The sequence below is a fragment of the Camelus dromedarius genome, chromosome 7 (assembly GCF_036321535.1).
Source record: "Camelus dromedarius isolate mCamDro1 chromosome 7, mCamDro1.pat, whole genome shotgun sequence".
NCBI lineage: Eukaryota > Metazoa > Chordata > Mammalia > Artiodactyla > Camelidae > Camelus > Camelus dromedarius.
This window is the reverse complement of record NC_087442.1, coordinates 75,473,876-75,492,976: the sequence shown is the minus strand read 5'-3', so window position 1 is coordinate 75,492,976 and position 19,101 is coordinate 75,473,876. Positions and strand designations below refer to the sequence as shown.

Sequence of the window (19,101 nt, the reverse complement as noted above, 5' to 3'; positions counted from 1 at the left end):
TTGGGGTGGAGATGGTAGTAGAGCAGACAGGCTAAAAAGATTGTATTAGTGTCTGATAAGTGTGATATGATAAACAACTTGGAAGTGTTGAGGAGAGAAGGCTTCACGGAGGAGGTAACATTGGTTGCTGAATCTTGAAAGACAAACACAAGTTAGTCTGAAAATGATCCATGATCCCATAGAAAGTCAACAAAGAACAGCATGATTTTCCTGAAATGAATACTGATAATAAAATCTAGGGGTGCTCAGAACTTTATCCAACAATGGAGGATACTGTATACTCAACAAACTTCCAAATGGGTTTTCTTTGAGATACATGAGCCATTACCTCAGTCACCTTCCACCTAAGCAAATACTGGCTCTTCTCCATAATGAACTCAGCTGCTCTGTATGGTCTTCTCTGTATAACCACTTGCTCTCTCTTACCAAGGCATTAATTAATCTTGTATATTAAGTAGGTAAAAATTATTTTTGCAACTAGATACATTTTGGTACACATCCTAAACAAATCTAATTACAAAGCTGATTAATACAAAATTCAGTCAAACTGAACTTTTCTGTTTCCAGAACATAGGTGTTTTTCCACCTCACTCTCCACACTTGATAACAGGGATTTCCCCATCTAGAATTCCTTCATCTCCAATCTCTGTGTACTCAAATTCCACCTACTTTTTTTTTCCCTTTGATCATTTATTCTTTATTTCTCACTTTAAGATCACAATCTGAATGGGTGAAGTAGGTAGTTTCACGGAAGAGTTCAGATATACCTTAGTATAATTCTAGATTTTAAAATATATATAAATAAGATTTTGATAAAAATACGAGAGATGGGAATAATTTTAAGGGTAGTAACTCCTTTATTGTTCTAAAGCTCCTACTGTAGTGTCATTTACTCCATTCATCATTATTCAGGACATTCAGAAGCCTCTCTGCATGTACATTAGTTGGAGAAATCTCATTTTAAAGTTGTTTTCTTGAAAAAAATAGTGTGTAGTTTGATTTATTTTTAACATATTATAATACATTTCTATCTATTTTTTGCCTATCTCTACCACTAGTCTTTTGTTTCAAGAGGGCAAGGACTACATGTATTTTTTCCCAGTATTGAATCCCAAGTGCTTAACTAAATGCTCTCAATTTTATTTGAATTGACAACCTGCCTTACAGAATGAATAAAAGTCCATTTATCTTTAGAAGTTTTGTTTTTATAGAAATAAATGTGCTAAGTTCTTTTAGGACATATCACTATTTTATTTTAAAACCTCTTTATTTGCATTCAGAAGTAATCTTACATACGATCAGAATCTAATTTAAAAAGCCTAAAAAATGTTGATATTTTACGGTGATATTTTAGGTGATAAGTAGAATAAAATAAAAAAGCTTAAGATTTTAAACAAATTGTGCTTTCTGTTTTTGTGGTGTACTATCTTTCATCTTAAAAATTATTTTCCTTAATTGCAGCATCATGGGAAAATCAAGAAAACCAACTTTCAAAAGAAACATGAAAAGGTATTTACATTGTAATTTCTCTAATGGGAAAAACTTACGAATTTAGGGTATTATAGGAAGTGTATAAATCCATAATTGTGTTAGTCATTTGGATATAAGAAGTTATTTGTGTTGATATGGTACCATTTTAATGTTGTGGTAGTATTTTGGTATGTTGAATACAGTGATTGTTGGCACAATTCAGGTGAACTGGTTCTAGAGATAAAAGTGAATTGACAAAATATTTTTTAGTGAATTCATAGATGAAAAGGGTCATCCTGGGATTTTTAACTAAATACAACTTGTTTTCCTCTTTTCACCTTTGAAACACCCACAAAGATGATAAACTAATGAGGACTAAGTTGATGAGAGATTTATAAAATTTGGAATTGAATAGTAGGTAGATACACTGGTGACTAAGCAGACCAGAAACCTAACCCCTAAAGTAAAGCAAGCTGATTTGATCTGAAGAATCTAGAAAAGCTTAGGAGTTAGAAGCACTAAGCACCTTTGAATTTGGAGGTAGGGATGTGGGGCAAGATTGAAATTGGTGAAAGGAGCATTTAGACTGTTACAGAACATTTGTTCATCTAAATCACTTTTGTTTCTCTTGGCAGAAGACGGAGAAGTTGGAATTATACACTTTGTACTGTAGAAGCTGAGAGTTTTCTCAGTCTCACTGTTAACAGCACTTTTGCTCAGTATACACTTCTAAATGGAGGACATTGTTTTACTGTCTTCTGGCTCTATTGTTGCTGCTGAAAAACCTGCTGTTAGTCTATTCCTTCGTTATTACTCTGTTTTCTCTGGTTGCTTTCAGGTTCTCCTCCTTTTACTTTAGAGGTCTTAACATTCACTGCGATGTACCTGGGTTTGAATTTCTTTTCACTTTGTATTAGTTTTGCGTCCCAACTTTGGATAATGATGGTAGATTCTCAGTCATTAATTTTTCAAATATTTTCTCTCTGTTCTCTTTAACATATCTTTCTGAGACACTGTTTAGACATATAATAGACCTTTTCACTCCGCCCTCTTTGTTTCGTACGTCTTTGATATTCTTCATTCCCTTTCATCTCTTGTGTGTGATAGTCTAAGTAATTTCTTCAGTTCTCTGTACTTATTTTCAGCTTTGTCTAATGTGCTGTTTACATCAGCTTTGTAATTTCAGTAATCTTATTTGTAATCTTCAGAAGTTTTACTGGTTCATTTCAGGTCTATTTGATCACTTTAATATTTTTTGACATGATATTTTTCTTTAATGTAAACTTATTTTATATTCTTTCTTATATTTCAGTATTAGAAATATCTGTCAGTCTAATTCCAGATTTTCTATTTTTGCTGACTTGTGCACATATATGTTGTTTGCTGAACTTAATCTGTGGAATTTTTCAGGCCTGAGGTGTGTTCCTGTAGAACGGTTTTACATCTACTCTGTGCCAGCACTTATGAACACCAGTAACCTGGGGTCATTTGAAATTCAGTTCTCAGCCTAGGGACAAAAATGTTGTGAATTCTGCCCATGTATTAGCATTAGCTCTGGCTTTTAGTTAAAAGCCACAGAGAAGACTTTTTTCCTCCATTCACGCAGAGCCAGATTTGGCCGGCAAACTTCCTTACCAAATCCATTTGCTTGGCATGGAAAGACTTTTCTGCTGTGCCCTTTCACTGAGACATCTCTGATTAGGCCTTCCACCCTAGGCAGATCATTGACTTTGTACCCTCTTTCTTATATGTGTAGCTGCTTTGGGTCATAAAGGACTGTTAGGAAGAGAGAGTTCTTCTGGCTGGGGTAGTCCAAAGGATTTGTAGTAGGGCTTGCATTTCGAGTGGGCACTTAAGAATGGTAAGTATTAGATATGCAGAGGTTGGAGAGGAAGACATTCCAGTTGAGGAAATGATTTGAGCCAAGAAGCATAGGTGAGAAAATATAGGGTATATAAAAGAAATAATGAAATATAGTTGGCTGGAGTGTACAGTGACTTTGAGAGAAAAATCAGTTGAGGCTAAGTTGTGGAAGACTTTCTTCACTCGCCAGTTCCCCATGGGAAGGAAGCCCATCTATTCACCTTTGTATTGGCACTTGCTGGTATGTGGTGGGTGTTTGTTGAACAAATGAATAAGTTGAATGAATAAATGAATGAATGAAGAAAATTAAAGAATGAACATAAAACTCAGAATTTTAGGCCTTATTCTTTAGACAGAGAAAATTATTTAAGAATTTTGAGAAGGGAGATATATGAGTGCTTATCAGTGAGGACTGTGAACGGTGAAGGAGCTGGCACTTTAGACCATACTTGTGGAGTGAGTGGTTTTGTACAAGTCTAGGAGGACAGTCTTGACAGAGGGAAGTGTATAAGCAAAAACATGCAGTTGTCACTAGTTCAAGATGAACTCTAGCTCTTCTGATGTATTCTTATGGATTTGACTTTTATGGTAGACTCTTTCGTCTTTGGTTTATGTCATTTTAAAATCTGAGCTTACTCACTAAAATCTGTGTACACTTACAAATTCTTTGGGGTTTTTTTTGTTTCCTCTCTTCTTGAAATCTTGATTGAATGCTTACTTTATGCCAAGCACTCTATTAGATGCTATGGACATAGTCGAGAACAAAACAGCCATTATCTCTGCCCTCATGAAGCTCTCAGTTTATTCAGGGCATCAAACATTAAAAAGCAAACCACATGAACAGTTATCATAATAGTTGTTTTAAATCTGTTATACATCTTCAGTTGTATAATTCTTTTTCTCTGTGTATCCTCACTTGACACTCATTTTTTAAGATTTTACTTTTCAGTTCAACTAATACATGTATTTTGTACCAGATTATTTGCCAGTTCATTTATGTGGAAAAGCAACATGTTTCCTTTCCTTATCCATAGTCCCATTCCCCACAATTAAACTTCTTTTAATTGTGCCTAGTTTCAGTTTTTCTGGTATAAATATCTATAACTCTAAGTTTATGTTCCTGAGTCTATTTTTTTTTAATTTAACTTGACACCAATTTTTATTCCATTTTATCTCCTTAAAATTTTGTTTTATTTGGTTTCTTTTTTTTAATTCTTTTTTCCATTTGTACAGACCTTAGTTCTTTCTAATGAGCTATATGAATCCAGTGAGGTAATTCTCAGACTTTGCCTTTCTCTCTAGATGGGAATCCGTTTTGCATTTATATTACACAAAATCAATTCAGTGAAGAAGATGAGTGTTGTATGCCCTATGTGACACTAGACCACTTTAGTTTTAAATTGGAAATGTGTTTTCTAATCACAAAATTTAAAGTGAAAATCAGAAAAGTATCAGCAGCTTTCACAGCGTGATTCTCATCCTGAATTGCTTCCCACATTATTCTCAACACTTCAGGAATTTAGGTAATTTTTATTAACCTCAGGTCACTTCTAAGTGTTAATGAGGACAGAGATGCCAAATCCATTTAGATATCTCAACATTTACCTTTATTTTTTTTCTTTCTTTCCTCTAACGCCACTTTATTCATTATCCTTTCATTGATTCATTTACTTAACTAACAGTCTCCCAAGTTCTAGGGATAAAAATGGTGAATAAAACATTTCCTGTTTTCAAGGCATTTGTGTAGAAAAGAAAAATCACATTAATAAGGTTATCATAATGATAATAGTAAAAGCTATTGGGCACCATAAGTCAAACACTGTTAAACTCTGCATGTGATCTTACTTAATTCTCACAATGACCTACTGAATATGGTTACTATCAAGTTATCCTCATTTTCTAGATGAGGAAACTGAGTATTCAAGAGAAATTCAGTAACCTGCCAAAAATTACGTAGTTAATATGGTAGAACCAACATCCAATTCCAGGACTTTCTGAATCCAAAGCCTTCCATAATTTAACCACTGTTCTTTGAACTCATACGACTAACAAATGACTAGTATCTAGGATTTTTAAAGACCCGTATAAACCAATAAGAAAAAAGCAGAAATCCGGTAGATAAATGGGTAAATGATACAAAAAGGAACTTGAATGTCTAACAAACGTGACATAATCATCAGCCTCATTCACTAATGAGAGAGATGCAACTTTAAACAACAGTGACTTATTGTTTCACACTCTAAGAGAGGCAAAACTAAAAAGTATCTGATGATTCCAAGTGTTGGTGGTAATGTGGAAGAATAAGAGTCTGCATATTCTGTAGGGTGATCATGTCTAATAAAGTTAATACGTGAATGTACTTTGTAATGGTCGGGATAGGCTGGGAGATATTGTAGTGAAAAACAAACTACCTAACCTTCAGTGGCTTAATGTAACAAAAATTTATATATTGCTCATGACACAGTTGAATTTGAGTTGCTTGGTTATTTTTCATCATATAGTGCTGTCAGGTGAAACATGGTAGCCTCCAAAGTTGCCACAGAGGAAAAGAAGACTAAAGGATCCAGTGGTTTGAAAGGCCAGGTTTGAAAATAGCTTACATCACTTTCACCCATATTCCATTGGCCAGAACTCAGTCATATAGCATCTAGTCTAACTGCAGAAGAAACTGAGGTCTTCTTACATGCCCAAGAAGAAGCAGTCTTGGCAAATACATAGCATTCTCTGCCCTCTACTTTAATTGAGCAACCCCACAGAGAAACTCATACATGCATACAGGATTGACCATCATAGTATTATTAGTGATGAATTAGAGTGATTAATATTTCAAGTTGATAGTGATTTGTCATAAAATGGAATTCTGTAGGGTAGTTTAAAAATGGACTAGAGCTGCATATATCAATGTAGATAAATCTCAGAAATGTAATGTGGAAGAAAAAAGCAATTTGGTAGAGAGTGATATATTCAAAATGATATCATTTATATGAAATATTAGATCATGCAAACAATGTGTATATGGTTTATGGTTATGTATGGTGTAGTGTCATAAAAATTGTCATGAAAATGATAAAAACTCCAAATTCTGGATAGTGGTTCCTTCTAGGGAGGGAAGGGAAGAGTGGGATGTTGGAGGGGTGCAAAGGGAAGCCTCATTTTACCCGTGACATGATCTAATGCTTTCTTTGCAAATGTTGTATAATGTTAGCGTGTGATAAAATTGGGCAGTGGGTACATTGGTATTCATTAACATCTTTTCTAAATTGAAGTGTTTAATGAGAAAAACATATAAACTTACCTGGAAAATGATTTCTAAACTATCTTCTAGATACAAATAGCTGAGATATTCTGTAATTCTGAATAGGTTGTTTTTATAGTCATTCTCTTAAAAAAATAGGTATTCCCATGCATGTAACTAAAGCTTCTCATTGCTAATATAGAGTACTTAAATTCTTACATTGCTACTAAAATTACCTAATAGAATTATCTAATCTATTTAATAGACCTTGAGCACTGCCCTTTCTCTTGACAATTGTACCATTGACTTTGTTGACAAGTATGAATATTTTACAATCTTTAAAATTTTTAATAAATTTTACATTGTTTTAGGCTGATGGCTTATTCACATAACTAAAATTCCATTCATTTTCTAAGCTGGTATTTACTATAACTCATCTTTTAGAACTATTATTGCTGAACAAATACATTTTTCAGGCAGTGGCACAAAGAAGAATAGTGAGGAATTAGTCGTAAGTTCTAGTCTAGAGATTAGGGTCTACACCTTAGTTTTACGGGTACACTATCTTGACCAATGACTTGGCTAAGTCACAACATCTGGTTACAACAGCAAAATATGGGTGATGTTCAGGACTAGACTGGATGACTTGTGAGTTCTTTTCTTTAATTAACATTTGTTGATGCTAAATCAGAACATACCGAAGAAAATGTTAAAAGGTAAATCATGATTATATGAGGTAAAGTGTTAACTTAATAGACTGCAAGTTAAATTTATTAGTCTCTTTGCAGAATTATATACAGTGTAAATGTGGTGTTATTGGGAATTTATAGTACAGAAAGTGAGTGCTCTGGTATAAGAAGAAAATCCATGTTCTTTTTTCTTATAGACAAGCAATCATCTCCTCGGACCAAAACCATTTCCATTAGACAGATTGTTAGCAATATTATATAGTATTGTGGACAGCAGAGTTGCTCCAACGGCAAATATCTTTTCCCAGGTAAGCTTAATGATAGGTTATTATATATCATCTTTATCTTTTTGGAATTCTTTAGGTAGTGTAATTGATAGTGTTTTAACATTTAGATTTTTGGTCAGCTTATCTTACTGTTCTAACTATTTCATGAACAATGTCCTTGGTAAGTAACTGAAACTCCACATATACAATCTTTGAGCCTATCACTGAATTTGCATATATTTACAGTTACAACTCAATGCAAAAATCAGCTTGATGTTTCTGGACTTTTTCTTTCTTCAATAAAGGAATTTTTAAATGATTATAATTATCTTACTGGTTAAATTAAAAGTGGATTCATGATTAAATTGATTATAGAAATATAATTTAATGAAGACAAAATTTTTTTAAATGTATTTGTAAGAAAGAAATTTGTAATTTGTTCTTATTCCTCATATATGTACTTTGCACATTGACAGTATGCATTTTTTTTTAATGATGTGTTTTTCAGAATGATCCAGTTCTCAAAATTTTCACTAGATGGCAGCAGTAGCATAAAAATAAGAAATATGACATTTCTTTTATAAAGTAGTTAAGGGTGTTTTTTTTTAGGTGACATTTAAGATAAGCCTATTTATTAAAAATATAGTCACAGTAGATTTCTTAAATGGTCCAGAAAAATAATACTTAGCCCATGGTATGAACAGATAGAAGAAAAAGCAAGTGATACAACTAGTATTTATAGAAAAGCAAAGTCACCTCAGATGCTTCAGTGAGCATTTTGCTTTATATATCTGTTTGTAGATTGAAAACGTAAATAATAGCATTTACATTTTAATTCACTGCAAATAAAGTTGGTCCCTGAACTGGTATTAGACTTTGTAATCTGTTGCATGATGGTAACTCTTAGTTCTTCATTTAAGGAAGTCTTGGAAACCAAAAATAGCTATGTTCTCAATGCGCTCAACATTGAAGTTAAATAATTTTTATATAAGGCAACTTTATAGAAGATTGTATCTATATTTATTACATTTTTGAAGAAAAGCATTCTAGTCACTTGTGTTATGTAAATAGCTAGATGGGTAGGTAGATTGGTAGCCCTAATGCTGATAATTTTAAACATCTAATTCAGTTTTAATCTGTATTACAGGAATTTTTTTCCATATATATGTATTAAATGCTTTATCTGAAATTAAAGTAGTTTTTAGTCAAATTGTACATTTTATTAACAGCTTTCTATTATATTTCATATAATACATGAGTTTTTTGTTTTGTTTTTGCTGTTGGAGTAACTATGAAATAGAGGATATTATGATCTTTAGTGTAAGGAATCAAGCCTCAGAGGCTAAATGACTTTCCCATTATGACAAAATGAAAAAATCTTTGAGAATTAAAGACTTGGGAAGTGAAGGAGACTGCTTCTAAACAAAGCAAGAAGATGTTTATATCACATGTAATTAATACTTCTTAGGTGCCCCAAAGTTACATTTGTGGGAGACACACAGAAGGAGAATAAATGTGGAGTTTTTTTTGGGGGGGAGAGCTAATAATTTATTCTAGGGGGATTTAAAAAATGTACATAAAAGTAATATGTAAGACTGTAAGTGAATGCTAGATAGTGCTCCTGAGAAGTTTAGAGCGCAAAAAGATCACTTCTGGATTGGACAAGGGGTGAGAATTTGAAGGCTTCACTTTTAGAAAAGGTGAAAAATGGAGCTGGGCTACAGTGAGTAGGATTTTTTTACTTTAAATATTTCTAACTTATATAAATGATATATGTTTACTGTACAGAAATGAGAAAATGAGTAAATAAAAAAGGAAAAATAATAGTAAAATTAGCTGACATGTTATTTCCAATACATAGAATTTATAGAACTTTAAGAGGGAAGATAATATGACCAAAGGTATGAGACTAGGGAAAAATGAAGACACATTTGTGAAGTGTCACACTCGATTAGTTGAAAGTGAGCTGGGTTATATAGCAAAAGTGGTAGCAGTCATTGTAGTTGTGATCTGTTAGTAATACTGCTCCCACCACACGTCACACCTTACATATTGTACCTAATGTTGGTAGAGCATTTCCTGGCAGCAAGTCTAGGTTTATAGGGATGGACTGTCAGAAATAATGAGACTGCTAATTAAGAGGTCTACTACTACTCTGAGGCTTTGATTATAGCAGAACACTGTCATCAGTCTGTATGTTTTCAGGAATGCCTGTGATGTTGGGATTAAGTTTGGCCCAAATTGTTGTCTTTACTTTTTAATGAAGTTAAATTCTTTTCAACTTTAACAACTTCATTCTCTATCTCTTCTCATTAGCAATAATCAAAGTGATAAATTTTGTGTATTTAAAACATTACTTTAAATGAATTTGTTTATGTTTATTTGATGAGAAATCAATTTAGGACTTGATCTCAGTGGTTCCATTTGGAATACAAAGTTGGGGGGGGGGCAGGTAGAAAGGGGTAGAAACAGTCATCCTTCCATATGCACGGATTCTGTATCCACAGGTTCAACTGACCACAGGTTGAAAATACTTGGAAAAAAAATCACAGAAAGTTCCAAAAAGCAAAACTTGAATTTGCCACACTGAAAACTATTTACATAGCATTTACAACTATTTACATAGTATTTACATTGTGGTAGGTAGTATAAATAATCTAGAGAAGATTTAAAGTGTATAGGAGGTTGTGCCTAGGTTATATGCAAATACTATGCTATTTTATATAAGGGACTTGAACATCCTCAGATTTTGGTATCTATGGGGTCAGGAGTGGGAGAGTCTTGGAACCAATCCCCTGAGGATACCAAGGGGACAACTGTATAACTGGCTCCAAGAAGTTGATCTTTACTTTTGTTTGGGCAATAAATTGTCAAGAATATCAAGTAACATACCATGTTTAAGAACAAAATTGTGTCCAAAAGAAAGGTATTTCTCCCACGTGCATTATAATTTTTTCTTCCCATTAGCTCTCAGTGACTTTTTACATTTTTCTGCTTTTGCTTACTCATCAAAACTATACTTTTGCCAATAGGAATGACAATTTGTATTTAAGCTGTACACATTTAATTTTTTAAGTGCGAAACAAAAATATGACATTTGTATTGGAAGTGCTTATTTGATATCAACACTAGATGGCAATATTGTTGTGTTCTAGCTTTAAGATTAGCAGGAAAACCTAGCTTTTACTTGTTAGTATTGTCTTTGATATTTAGAAATGCTGTTTGTTAATTTAACACATTGGTTTATTTGAGTAAAAATAAAATTGCCTGAAGATATATAGTGATCTATGTGTGTGTGCACACATATACACTTTCATGAAAACGTGAATAAAATTGGTAAGGAATTGTGTTGCATGATTATTTTCTACCTGAAACTAAATTGCTTTTTATTCATTGTAATGTGTCTATTTGAGATCATAGAGCATTATTTTTCTATTCATTGAGTCTACCTATAGCTGTTTTAAGGATTTATTTTATAGTAATGTGTTATTTTTAGAGCTTGATTTACTAATTACATAATTATAGTTTTTCACATATAACAAATTGATTAAATGTCATATATACAGTAAAAATCCTCTTGAAGCAAAAGTTTATTTCCATCATGTTCATTTAAATCTATTTACATCTATTCTATAATAAAGTTGTACAAATAGAAGCTTAAGGAATCTCTAATATTAAAAGTCCAATTGAGAATAATAGTCAAATCCATAGTAGTATGAGTAACAGTAGTATATTGCAGTTGATGTTCTTCTGAATTTCTTTATTCTTTATTAAAATTTAGATAAAATTCTACTCATTAACTTTTTAGTCTCATAAAAAGTAAAAGAATAATAGCACATTTAACATTGTACATTTTGTTAATGCTCAGATTTACTGAAATGAAATAGGATTTAAAAATTTTTCTTAGGCATTTAAGATTATTTCACCCGTATCCATTTTAGTACAGTTTTACAGTCATGATTATGGGTTATTTAAAAAATTTCATTCAAATAAAATAAATGTAGTCCTTCTATATATACCTGAACTTCGTGAATGACAAAGCATTAGTTCTGATGTTTTCACTCTTTTGTCCTCTCAGCATGGATAGAATGGATAAACTATACCATTTATAAGCAAGAGATGGTAACCTGTATGGTTGTTACCTTCAGAAGTTAGCTGATCAGATGTATTTTTGAAGGCCATCATCTTTAAAAGAAATACTACTGAATTATCTTATTTTCAGTTTAAAACTAGGTTATGCTTTTAATTTATCTTTTTTTATCTTGAAGAAAAATGATAATTTGTTTGGAAACTTTTGAATGATTTATTTCATTGTTTTGATATTTCTGTATATTCTCTTACTCAGCTTTGCCCACCCCCTCCATGGTCTTATAGTTAGGTGAAGGCAGTAGGAGTAGTTCTTTAAGATTGTCAGATATATCTTTTATTTCAAAATATTAAGCTCTATTACTTTATCTTTTCCAAGGGGATAAAATTGCTGAAGAGTTTATTTCTGAAATTATTGGTACAGGTTTCTAAAGTGACTTTTGAAAGGAAAATTATCTTTGAAAAATTAAGGACATTCAATTACACATACACTTGTATCACATATTATTATTGATCTTACTTGATTAATTAGCCTTTTGAAAAACTACTTTTGGAGGTAGTTCACTATACTATAGTTTGGGAGTTTTAAAATAATGGGGCTTTTAAAATTAATTATAAGAAACAGTGCACTCTAATTAATATCAAGAAATTACTGAAAAATTAGAAAGCCCATAGTTCTTTTAAAAAATAATTCTATGTACCAGATTGGCAAATTGTATTTTTTTCAGTAATTAATATTTAATTTCAGAATCATTTCATGTTTAGTTGTGCTTCATTTAATAAGAAAAAGATTAGGTTAAAATGTCTATAAATTTTTACTTTAAGGAGTATAAATAAAAAGCATTTTGGAGCAAAGTATAATAATACACAAGTTTTTTTAATATTTATTTTTATTTCTATTTTCTATTTTTTTAAACTTATATTATGATACTATATATTGGAATATATTTGGCCTTATATTTGTTACATCAGTTTAACTTTTAGTTGTGAATCAACTTGATCTTTTCCCGCAAGGGTTGCGTTAATTGTGGCATTTAGTTAACCTTACGCTTTTTGCTCATTTAGGTATCAGTTTATGATACAGGATATATTTAAACAAGTTATTTTGATACTTTCCAAATGAATTTATCATTAATCAGAAAGCAAAATGATTTAGTTATTTTGGGTATGAGAGTTTTTGGAAACAAATGCTTCATCTCTAATTTACCATAGCTGTTGGAAGATGGGTTTGTATACATTTTACGGCATGTAACATTTATTCAACCAGAAATAGATTTTTGACATTTTTCTTCAAATATAGGTAGATATATAGAAAATTTATATAATTTACAGTTTTTTAAGTGAAGAAGGGATTTTGTTCATATTTATTTAATTAAAATGTTTAAAAATAAAAATAATGCAAGCCTTAAATCCAAAATCAGTATTGATCTTTTTCCCCCTAGTTGGAATAAATTTTTCTGTCTCTACTTAAATTCATTTAATGGATATTTATTAAGGGCCTATTATGTTCCAGGCACTGTGTTGTGTAAAGGGAATACGAAAGTCAAGAAAATGCAGTTCTTGCCCTCAAGGACCTTATAGACAGTCTGCAGCTTTCACTGCCCTTCATTAGTATTTGTGTGCAACTGCCAGATTTGAGCTTGTGCTAAAGTTAATGGTGTATATGTATTGTTGCAGGGAGGATGCACATGCTGAGGGAACTAATACTTAAAGGGAAAACTAATACTTAAGTTTTTAAAGTGAATATTTTTAAAATATTTTTTTAAAACAAGATTTTTCACTTCAGTGGTCCCTGATTCAGATTTGATAATATTTAAGTGTCTTCTTTCAAGTAAAATAACAAACCTGTTTATTGAATGTTTCCTCTGACATTAAACTTAGTGTTATGGAGCATGATTATTTGATATATATGTCATAACTAAATTTTGTTGATACTTAAATTGCATTATGACATTGGTATGAAACAATTTCAGTTAAAACTGGAAACTTGTAAAGTTATGGACAAGTAAGTAGTGTGTTATACATAGCCTATTATAAACTAAGTGGCTTTTCTTAAAAAGTTACATGGCTATATTTCAAATACTTTATGATTAAAAGTTATACTCATAATGTCACTCTTTTATATACAGTATTTCAAACTACTTTTATAGACTTTTAACCAGAAACACTTTAACCAAATAAACTCATTTTATAGACTTATAATTTTAAAACCTCTATCTTAAAAAACTAATTTGTATATTGTATAATACTGTAGTTGTTTGATTTATATTTTTTAAAAAGTAGTTATATTTAATAAATGCTAATCAAGAGCATCAGAAATCATAGTTGATTTGAGTATGAAAGTTAGTTTTATTGATATTGAAGTTGGTGAACAATAGGGATAGTTTCCTAAAAACAAATTCCCTGGATACTAGAGTATTAGCAAATGTGAGAAACTGTTCTTTTGCAATTTCTCTGTAGTTCATTTGGTTTGTACCAGCATTCCAGTATCTCTCTAATATAAAACTGAAATACTCGATGCCATTAAGGTAAATTATGTAAATCATGAGAAATATCTTGAGTGCTAGCATTTTCTAATAACCTTACCATTTTTTTTTCTTAACCATAACTGAGATTGTGAGGCATTCCATTCCAAAAATAGTAAAGGAGCCTTACTTAATGCCTACTTTGCTGATGAATAGGTCAGCAGGGGTGCTGTTTGACAGAGGTGGGCTCTTCTCTAGCAGTGAAGATCCTTACCGCCATGATGCTCTGTCTCCACTGGTGCAGTAAATTAGATTCTGAAATCTCCCACTACCCTTGGTGTGGATGTATTACTGTTCTGCCCTCAGTCTGCAGTAGATGTCTATTTCAGGAGACTTTTTAAAAACTGTTTTGGTATGCTTCATGTTTGAAAAGGGTAAAGTTGATTTGTGTTTTTCACTAGCTGCACTATTATAAGACATACCAATAAGTATTACCCTGTTGCTCAGGGATAAAATTTCTCTCATTTTCATTTGTAAAAAGACAGTGTTTATCCCTGCTCTTCTCCGAAATCTGGTGTTAAGTTTCTTCAGTGTAACCACTTTGCCTTTCTGAATTTATCAGCCCAGCAGCAGGCATTTTTACAGAACTCTGGAAGAATGGAACCATTGCTTAAGGGTGACATGTAAAATATTACCTAAGGGATAGAAAAGTTGCATAAATTATGCTTTCAACTGTTGAATGAAATAATATCTTGGTACCTTATTTTTGTAGGCAATATTTTGTAACTACCTTTCTCAAAGCCTAGTATTGCTTCTAATAAATACAACAAATGTATACCATTTATTCATATTTTGTGGGGAAATGTATTCAACACCAATTTTATTTGACTTTGCAAATTCTTTTGCTGGAAGCACATGCAAAAGAGTTTATATAACTCTATTGCTTGCACGTGCCTAATTAAGAAAATCTATACTATTTATGTAGTGACTATATTGGCAAATGCATACCTTAGAGATTTATGACTGGATTGTTTTAATGGGAAAGGAGTTTTAATAAGAACAGGTTGGGAGTTAAATGATCTGGAAAATCTACATTATGGAAATATGTGCTATATTTAAAACTACTCTATTAAAAAGTTGATTAAAAGAAATGTTGATGCTTAAAGGGGTTTCCACTGGGAAATTTTCTTGATTCCTTGTCAGCTCACAACTAGTTGGGAGTCCTTTGGAGAAGATTGGCTTCACCAAATGCTGTGTGTCTGCTGATAACTCGAATTATTAATTATTTATTTTTTATATAAAAATTTATTATTTTTATTTTTAAACATTTTAATTAAATAAGTATTTCTAGTCCATCTCTAGCTCTGGACCCAAATAACCAACTGAACACACCTGAATGTGCGATAGTGGTTAGCACTGATGTATCCAAAGCCAGATTATTCCCTAAGCCTTTTCCTGTGATTTTTCAGCCTTACCTAAGTTTCAAAATTCGTCATTTACTTGTTCGTTATTTACTAAGCACCTCCTTTGTGGCAGGTACAATGTTAGGTGCTAGAGAAACAAAGATAGTACAGTTTCTAGTTTTTAGTTGAGTTAAATGGAAAAATTGTTTCTGAATCACTTAGTTCTTCAACAAGCCAGTCTTTTTTTCCTCCTAAATACAAATGTCTCGAATTTACTCCTTTCTGCTACCTCCCCTGCCATTGCCTTAAATCCATATCTTCATTATTTCTTAGACCATTACACCAGCGTCCTAACTCTAACTGGTTTCCTTTCACCAGAGATCTTCAGATTCATCTTCCATACAATTGTCAGCAAAAATCTTAAAATATAAGTATGATCGTATCTCTTTGCTTATGCTTTTTTAGTGAGTTGCATTGTCTACAGAATCAAGTCTACTTTCCATAGCATTTCCTATGAGGCCCTTCACAGACTGGCACCATTTTCTGCCACTGTCTTTATTCATCCTATACACCATTCACAGTAAGCTGTTTCCTATCTGAAAGTACACCGATTTTCTTGTATTGTTACATATGCTGTCCACCACTGTTGAGCTTTCTTTTGTGCTTCTTGGTCCACCCCTCAAATACCATTTCTTAATGAATTCACATTTTGCCTCTCTTCCTGTATTAGTCATTACCTTTTCTAAAGTCAGGTAATTGGATTTATATATATCATTAGCATAGCACTCATACTGTGTTATTGCCATTATGATGTTTGTCTCCCCAGATACCTTGAATCCTTTGAGGGCATAGATCCCTGTCTTCATTTTTGTGTCTCTCGCACAGTGCCTTGAACATGGAATTCACTCATTGATTGAATGACCTCTCGTTCTTCTAAGTACGCAGTTAAAGGTCTTCCTGGATACTAAAGATTGGCAGTCATTTGTGTACTAAAAAGTTCCAGAGATTAGAGGTGCTATCTTTAATTTCTCTAGGTATAAATATCTGCCACTTTTTAATCTGAGCATATTTGAAGAGTAACAACCCACTCAGTGCCTTTTTTTTTTTTAAATATAAATTCACAGTGATGAATTTAAGTTGAATAGCTTTGAGAGTGTTTGCTTCTCTTCCATTGCTGCTCTCACCACCTCTACCTTGTCTGTATAAAAATGTCAGTTGAACTCTTCTTGGTATATGCCATATGTTCATAAATTATCACATTGCCTGAAATCTGATTAAATGTGGTGCTTGTTGGGTTGTGTGGACCTCATACACTGACATATCACATGTTAAGTTTTTTTATTTAAATAATTTAATGTTTCAGACTGTAAAGCTCCTCCAGGACAAGCAGGATAGGGTATTTAACAAATCAATTGACGTATATACTAGCCTATGAAGGTATAAAAATAATGAGCATGTTAAAATTTAATTACAGTTGTAAATTGATTTCCTTTTGTTGGCAGAAAGAACATAGTTTATTAGCCCAGGAACAGGTTCACACTGTTTTAACATCAAGCACTTCCAGCTGAAGCTTGTTAGTGACTGCATCCCAGATTAAGGGAAAAAAAATCCTCACTGTGGTACATGAACTCCTATTGTTAAGACATAAATAATCAGCTCATCCCCTACATGGATGAGAACAAAGAACTTAATAGTACACAGAGCAAAGATTAAGTAAGCAAATATTGCATAACCCCATTAAAGATGTAAATTTTAAAACATTTTACGTTTAAGGAGGTTTTTAATTTTTCTTTGTGAATGCCTCAGTCATGACATAGGTGCTAGTCAGAGGGAAAAATATTTTGGCTTTTGAATTAGGTAGATTGATGATTTTAAGCTAAAGTAAAATAAAATCCTTTCATTAGTTTTAGTATGCTGCATACATATACATATATATGACAGCTAGGGAAATACTATTCTCTTGGATAACAAGCTGCTTCAGATTTTTAGGAGTTTAGTTTATTTTTAAACCAAGGACTGAAAACCAGAATTTATATTTGAGGAGTAACATCAATGGAACATATGGCTAAAACTTAGAGGCAAAGTGACTTTTAGTACAGTTTGTTTTTTTTTTTAAACTTCATTCTGAATTTCCTAGCACACAATCTGAATCCTCACTTTGAAAAAGAAAACCCGTTTTCTATGCTTATTTTTTATTCAGTTGAATTTCATTCATTTGAATTTGAGATTGATATAATAGACAAGAAAAGCAACTGTGGAAGACAGTATATACTCCCCTAAAATCTGAAAATTATTGGCAAAGGAATATGTCTTCATGGATAACAGAAATCCAGATGGGAGTAATAATTTCCCCACAGAAATTTAAATTAACTTAGATAATTTAAATGACATTTTTTGAAATGTTTTTAATATTTATCCTTTTAATTTATTTAACTATTATGTATTTTGTATGATTTATAGTCATACATTTTTTGTAAATGACTTTTAATTCACAAATGTATAGGAAATTTTGTTTTAGGTTACCATTTTCAGTGTTGTCTAATAATTTCAGATTTTAAGAAATTGTGCTTTTTTTCTCCACCTTAATTTCTCTTTTAAGAATTAAACCTTTAAAAGAGTAATTTTATGTCTAATATAATATGCCAATTGATTTATGGAAAGTTAACATGTGATTAGGTTAATAAATTCCACATTAATTTTACTTCAGTGCCATCATACCTCTCATATCTGATAATTTTGTTCATAGGATTGAGAATTGATAATTCTCAAGGCTATTACCTATATCCCTGGGGAAGAACATTTGCCTATATTGAGATAACTTCTTTATCCTTTCTGCTACAATCCTCATTGAATTTTTTTTTCCCTATTTTATCTGTAGTGCCTTTGTGGCTGGGTTTCTAACCTCCAGCAGACTCATAGAATCCCCTTTCATTGTGGATTCTTTCAGGGTTGTCATTTTATTCATTCTTCCTTATTGGTACCTTCTTCTGTAAAGCTTTCCTTAGTCTGTTTCAATACAATGATCTCTTCCCTTTGTTCTGCATCTCTCTTTTGAGGTCGTGTAAGGACTATAGGCTTGGATTCAGATGGTATTCAAATCCAGTGTTGCTCTGACCACTATTAGCTTAATGACCTTGAATATTTACAGACCTCTCTGAAGTTGTTTCCTCTTCTGGAAAAAGGTTAATTTGTATTACCTAACTCATGGCTGGGTTGTTGTAAGGATGGTACAATGCCTGTATCCATAGCTTATAAATATAGATCTGTCTATTCCTGTATCTAATCTATAGAGCCTGGACTCAATAACAGGTTCCAATCCCTGTACCACTAATTACCCATGGTCGCTAATATTAAGTAGTTCCCATAACTCTTACGTCTCCTGACTCAGGTTTTGTCCATATCCTCTGGCAGATCCTGAGGGAAGGAGTGAATGCCAGTTCCATATGTGTTATTCTCAGGAATTTTTGAGAAACAGTAGAAGAAAAGATTAAAAGCACTGATGGAGTCTTTACTGCAGTAGTAATAGTCTTGGCAAACCACCTTGTAATATTCATGAACACTCAAAATTTGGCATTATTTTGGCTAAACATTTTAATATGTTAAATATTCTTAGGATTAAGTACC

General features: G+C 32.2%; 1 protein-coding gene across 2 annotated transcripts in view; it reads left to right on the top strand.

The window, feature by feature from the left end:
• ORC5 (origin recognition complex subunit 5) overlaps window positions 1–19,101 on the top strand; it is a 69,610-nt gene that overhangs the window by 32,724 nt on the left and 17,785 nt on the right. For both annotated transcript variants that reach the window (XM_010984815.3, XM_010984814.3), the window contains exons 11-12: window positions 1,462–1,509; window positions 7,455–7,565. In XM_010984815.3, coding sequence (XP_010983117.1) covers window positions 1,462–1,509; window positions 7,455–7,565 — 159 coding nt within the window. The remainder of the gene's footprint in view (window positions 1–1,461; window positions 1,510–7,454; window positions 7,566–19,101) is intronic.